Source organism: Homalodisca vitripennis, chromosome 5 (genome assembly GCF_021130785.1).
Source record: "Homalodisca vitripennis isolate AUS2020 chromosome 5, UT_GWSS_2.1, whole genome shotgun sequence".
Taxonomy (NCBI): Eukaryota; Metazoa; Arthropoda; class Insecta; order Hemiptera; family Cicadellidae; genus Homalodisca; species Homalodisca vitripennis.
In genome coordinates this window covers 41,152,790-41,158,789 of record NC_060211.1, presented here as the reverse complement: position 1 = coordinate 41,158,789, position 6,000 = coordinate 41,152,790, and the positions used below count along the sequence as shown (strand labels likewise).

Here is a 6,000-nt window from a genome sequence, read left to right as displayed (position 1 = left end):
TGTGCGGTGCGTTATTATTTACAATATCAGGCATATACGCCAGAGGTTAAACCTTAAATAGACATATTATTGCTGAGCGAAGCACATTAGGACTAAAACACTGTTGTATAGTAGAAGAATGCTCAATAAAAAGAGTGCTAAATAAGTAAATTAGGACTAATTAACTGTTGTATATTATAGGAGTGCTAAATAAGCAATATAGGACTGATAAACTGCTGTATTATAGTATAGGGGTGCTAAATAAGCAAAATAGGACTAAAAAACTATTGTATAGTGGAGGAGTGCTTTATTAGCAAAATAGGTCTAAAAACTGTTAAGAAGATTTGGACTAATAAACTGTTGTATGGTAGAGGGGTGCTAAATAAGCAATATAGGACTAATAAACTGTTGTATTATAGTATAGGGGTGCTAAATAATCAAAATACTAAAAAACTGTTGTATAGTGGAGGAGTGCTTTATTAGCAAAATAGGTCTAAAAACTGTTAAGAATATTTGGACTAATAAACTGTTGTATGGTAGAGGGGTGCTAAACAGGAGGAGTGCTAAATAAGTAAAATAGAACTAAAAAACTGTTGTACAGTAGAGTGCTAAATAAGCAAAATAGGACTAAAAACCGTTATATAATAAAGGAGTGCTAAGCCTATACAGAAACGGAACCGTTGTAAAGGTCGCATTTCGGTCACAATGTCGTAGCAGCTCCAATGAAACGTATCATTCGTCGCGATTCTGTAACATTCATTCACTAAGTGTCTCTTAAAAAGAGGTTCCAGTTACCCCGACCGAACAAAAGATACGCAAATAATGTAATTTGTTTAGCTTTCCACCAGAAGAATGTGTAATTCCCATACGGTTAATAACAGCGTTGCAAGAGCAACGTTATAAGGTCAAGTTATTAGATAAGCCGTCAGTCCACCTTAATCGTGAAGATGAAGTGGATCTCTATAGTCGTCCTCACATTTGTAGTCTTCGCGGCCATTATAGGAGCTGCTCAAAGTACAAGACGTTTATACAAGAGACACCATGTAGTCAACCCCCTTATCAGGTCCTGCCCACACCGGCAATACCGAGACGCAAGAGGGCGCTGCAGGATACGTAAGTATACTTGCCAAATACAATTCTCTTACACCGCAAAGATATTACTTTTTTGTAATAAATTGTAATACAGTAATTGCATGCCTTACTCTATTAAAATAAATCATTAATAATTATTAAGTGAACTATAAAGTGTCAATAGTTTATTGTTTTCTTGCCATGAACAGTTTGTTGCTATTATTAGCAAAATTCTACTTCTTGCTACTTTGTGTTTGGTTTTAGAGCTTGATTTTGTTTGAGTTTTGGGAACTGTGATCTGCAAAAATAATCTTCCAGAAAATCCGCCATGAAGTGTATTGTATTTGCAGATTGCAATACCATTTAACTAAAACAACAATGTTCACTCCGACCCTTAAGCATCTCGAGTTTCATACCTGCAAATCATCTTAGTACTTCTTATACGAGTACAATACTAACGACTCCTTCACTACGAAGTGAAAACAAATGTCACTCTGACCCTTAAGCTTCTCAAGTGGTATATCTGCAAATCATCTTAGTACTTCTTACACAATACTGACAACTCCTTCACTACGAAGTGTCCACAAATGTCACTCTGACCCTTAAGCTTCTCAAGTGGTATATCTGCAAATCATCTTAGTACTTCTTATACAATACTAACGACTCCTTCAACTACGAAGTGTCCACAAATTTCACTCTGACCCTTAAGCTTCTCAAGTGATATATCTGCAAATCATCTTAGTACTTTTTACACAATACTAACGACTCCTTCACTGCGAAGTGTCCACAAATGTCACTCTGACCCTTAAGCTTCTCAAGTTGCATACCTGCAAATCATCTTAGTAATTCTTATACAATACTATCGACTCCTTAATTACGAAGTGTTCACAAATGTGACTCTGACCCTTGATATTTTCAAGTCGCATATATGCAAATCATCTTAGTAGGATCCCAATAATGTGCAGCGTCACTATTTACAATATCAGGCGTATACGCCAGAGGATAAACCAACGTACTGATTATTGGTTAGCTAAGCAAAATAGGACTAAAAAATGTTGGATACTAGAGGAGTGCTAAGCCCACCCAGACACGGAACCGTTGCAAAAGTCTCTGAGTGTCTCTTTCAAGGAGAGTTAAACGACTGAAGAAAAGATATACCAATAATGCATTTTGTTCAGTTATCAATAAAAAGAATGGGTAATTCCCATACGGACAAGAATAGTGTTGCAAGAGCAAATGTATAAAAGGTCAAGCCAACAGATAAGCCGCCATTCAGCATTAATCGTGAAGATGAAGTGGACCGCTGTAGTCGTACTCATAGCTGTAGTCTTTGCGGCTATTATAGGAGCTGCCCCTAACACTGAAATTGTGTATGAAAGAGTCAACGTAGTCAACCCCCGTATCAGGCCCTGCCCACGCCGAGGTCAATACAGAGACGCAAGAGGGCGCTGCAGGATACGTAAGTATACTTGCCAAATACAGTTCTCTTACACCTAAAGATATTACTTTTTTGTAATAAATTGTAATACAGTAATTGCATGCCTTACTCTATTACAATAAATCATTAATAAATATTAAATTAATTATCAAGTGTCAATAGTTTATTGTTTTATTGATATGAACAGTCTGCTGCTATTATTAACAATATTCTAGTTCTTGCGAATTTTCTGCTTGGTTTTAGAGCTTGATTTTGTTTGAGTTGTGGGTACCGTGATCTGCACAAATAATCTTCCAGAAAATCCACCATGAAGTTCATTATAATATGCAGATTTCAATACAGTTTACTTAAATTCATCTGCCAGTTTAAGATCTAGTGATGTCAGAAGAAAAAATTCACGATGTTTGATACTTAGATAATGCTATAAATAACACTAAGATTTTCAAACATTCTTAAGAGTTTATCTTCATGCTTTGACTTTACACTGCCAATCGACAAGATATACTTTAGTTGCGAAGATGTAGTTGGATTCTGTAGCAAATAGCAAGTATCTATGGTGGCAGTTTGCATATTCATTTTCTCCCTTTTTATTTTTAGTTTGTTCAAATACATTTGATGCTAACTATATGTTGCAGTTGGGGAATTGAAAGATCTTTTGTTTCTTCGGTCTCATATGCCATTTCACAATTTTCCGTTTTTTAACTGATTTGCATTTTAAATCCTTCCTTGCTCCAAAGTTTCCTCAGACTGGGCTTCAATGAACACTTCAGCGTCTGTTTTTGTATTTGATGTGGTGAGTAAACGTGGGGTTCCAACATATGCTCCCAGGTGCTTTTGAAAACACTGGTTTTTCCCCGGCTTATTCATACACATAAATCTTTCTTCTCACGATTTCAGGTGTATTGTCCTATTTGCCTGTTTGATTTTTGTATGTCATTTAATTCACATTGCCTTTAAAATTACACAATATGAACCTAGTTGTTACTAGGCCTAACAGTCGCTACTCCTAGCACTTGCTTAGGGTTTTCCTGAAAACTTTTAATATATCCTAGATGTATCTAACTAGTGTTAGCAGTTGATTATTCACTCGCATTTGAGCTACTGCTAGTTATAGAGGGTAAATGCTAACCGGTAGATTCTAGGTATTATTCACTTCACCTAAGGTTCAGTGAAATCTAAAATGAACCCTGAGCTAACCTCATGCCAGTCTTTATACATTCCAATACAATATCATTAACATTTCAACATGAAGAAGTCAGGGGAGAAATCTACTTTGCTCATGTTTTATCTTTAGAGTCAATTCAATTTTAAATTTTTAAACCACCATGGATAGCACAATAATATTATTTTAATTTTACAATATTATTTGCCCAACTTAAGTTAGTATTACTACTTAAAGCCTTTAAAATTACACAATATGAACCTAGTTGTTACTAGGCCTAACAGTCGCTACTCCTAGCACTTGCTTAGGGTTTTCCTGAAAACTTTTAATATATCCTAGATGTATCTAACTAGTGTTAGCAGTTGATTATTCACTCGCATTTGAGCTACTGCTAGTTATAGAGGGTAAATGCTAACCGGTAGATTCTAGGTATTATTCACTTCACCTAAGATTCAGTGAAATCTAAAATGAACCCTGAGCTAACCTCATGCCAGTCTTTATACATTCCAATACAATATCATTAACATTTCAACATGAAGAAGTCAGGGGAGAAATCTACTTTGCTCATGTTTTATCTTTAGAGTCAATTCAATTTTAAATTTTAAACCACCATGGATAGCACAATAATATTATTTTAATTTTACAATATTATTTGCCCAACTTAAGTTAGTATTACTTGTACTTTATAATTCATTATTTTCTATTATATTCATTTATGAACCTCCTTTCATATTTTTACTAAAATATATTTTATTGAGGAAATACCGAAACTTCAGGGAAAATTGTGCTATGTACCTTAGTGAACATTATAATTTGGCTAAGATACTAAATAAAACTTATAATACTACACTGAAACAAGAGTTTAATACTGTCACTATTAATGTACATCGCATAAATTTAAATACTAGCATTAACTTTAAATGTGTTCACGATATATAAAGTGGTTTGAATAAGTAAAAAATAAATTAATGAAGATACACTAATTTTTCTAACACCCTCCTTATTTTTTAGGTTTTCCCATGTAGTAGACTGAAGAGATATTCCTTAGCCATTGAATTAAAGTAGAATTGTTTTAAATGGTTTCTACCTTTGCCTTTATTATCAGTAATTTTTTGGCAGCAAACCTGAAATAAGAGACATGTTTACGTAAATCGAGTAAAGCGCGATAGCATGTTTACCCGAAAAACATGCTTCCAATTACTATTCAAAATATTGTTTTGCATTACTTAGCCAATAATACAGTTTTAAAAACCTACACAATAGATTACTAGCTTACTTGTGTATGAACGAGGAATCAGGGTAAATTCATGGGGGTCTTGTGGGTGGGGTTATCGTATTTCAGTAAGCTCCTGATCGTGGAACACACTGTAGAAAAAGTCCAAGTTCTGTTTTGGGTACCACTATGAAGAATTTTGGTAGAATCACTGTTTGGTACGGTTTTTTCCTTAATTTTCCTCAGTTTAAATACGCAACTATTGGTAAAATTGATCGTGTTAATTAAATCAAATTTTGCAGCAGTGATTGGCTAATACCAAACTAATTATAATACAACATTACAACATTTATTAAACCCATTTATAACTTCACTGGTCACCACTATTAAAACCAACTGTTGATCACATGAAAAATAGTAATGTTATATAAAAAAAGTAAGGAATGTATTATTTTACCAGGCGAAGTTAGGGCTAAGAAGCCCTTTCTAACACTTAACCTGAGGAAAGAGACCAAGCCCCATATATTTGTATACAAATAGATAATGAGAGTGAAGAACGACACTTTCAGTAGGTACCTTGTTTATACATTTTTAGCACACACTAATTTAAAAGTCATTTACGTTATCTATCTTTCATACCGTTTCATATGTTTTTCTTTTTCATACTTTCCCACCTTCCTCAACTAAACTAGCACCGCTGAATAATCGTTTCTCTTTTAGTGAAAATTCCTCTATAAACCGGCTTCTGGACTACGAGGTATCCATAATTGTCACTATGATTCTTACTCCTCCCAATTCACACATCTGCAAACATTCTTAGTACTTCAGTTCTCAATTGCTACCTTTAATCTTTACTCTCACTGAATTTTCACTCTAATCTGTAAATCATCTTAGAGGTCCTAATTCTTTGTCGCAATTCTGCAACGGGTGAATGTCTCGTCGAAGGAGTTCCAATTACAACGACCTTACAAAGATGTGACAGTAATTTATTTTGTTCAGTTATCCGCAAAAAAAATGTGTAATTCCCATACCGTTAAGAATAGCTTTGCAAGAGCAAAGTTATAAGGTCAAATTATGAGATAAGCCGCCGGGTAGCCTCAATCGTCAAGATGAAGTGGACCTCTGTACTCGTACTTT

At 34.5% G+C, this 6,000-nt stretch overlaps 1 protein-coding gene across 2 annotated transcripts in view; it reads left to right on the top strand.

Annotated features, from left to right (window-relative positions):
• The first annotated feature begins 901 nt into the window (after positions 1–901).
• The window catches only part of LOC124362064 (putative proline-rich receptor-like protein kinase PERK6), a 65,318-nt gene continuing 60,219 nt past the window's right edge, over positions 902–6,000 (top strand). Inside the window, exon 1 of one of the 2 annotated variants that reach the window (XM_046816235.1) lies at positions 902–1,092. In XM_046816235.1, coding sequence (XP_046672191.1) covers positions 927–1,092 — 166 coding nt within the window. In that variant the 5' untranslated portion in view covers positions 902–926. Of the gene's footprint in view, positions 1,093–2,304; positions 2,510–6,000 lie in introns of those variants that run through there. The other variant, XM_046816231.1, reaches the window with a different exon arrangement.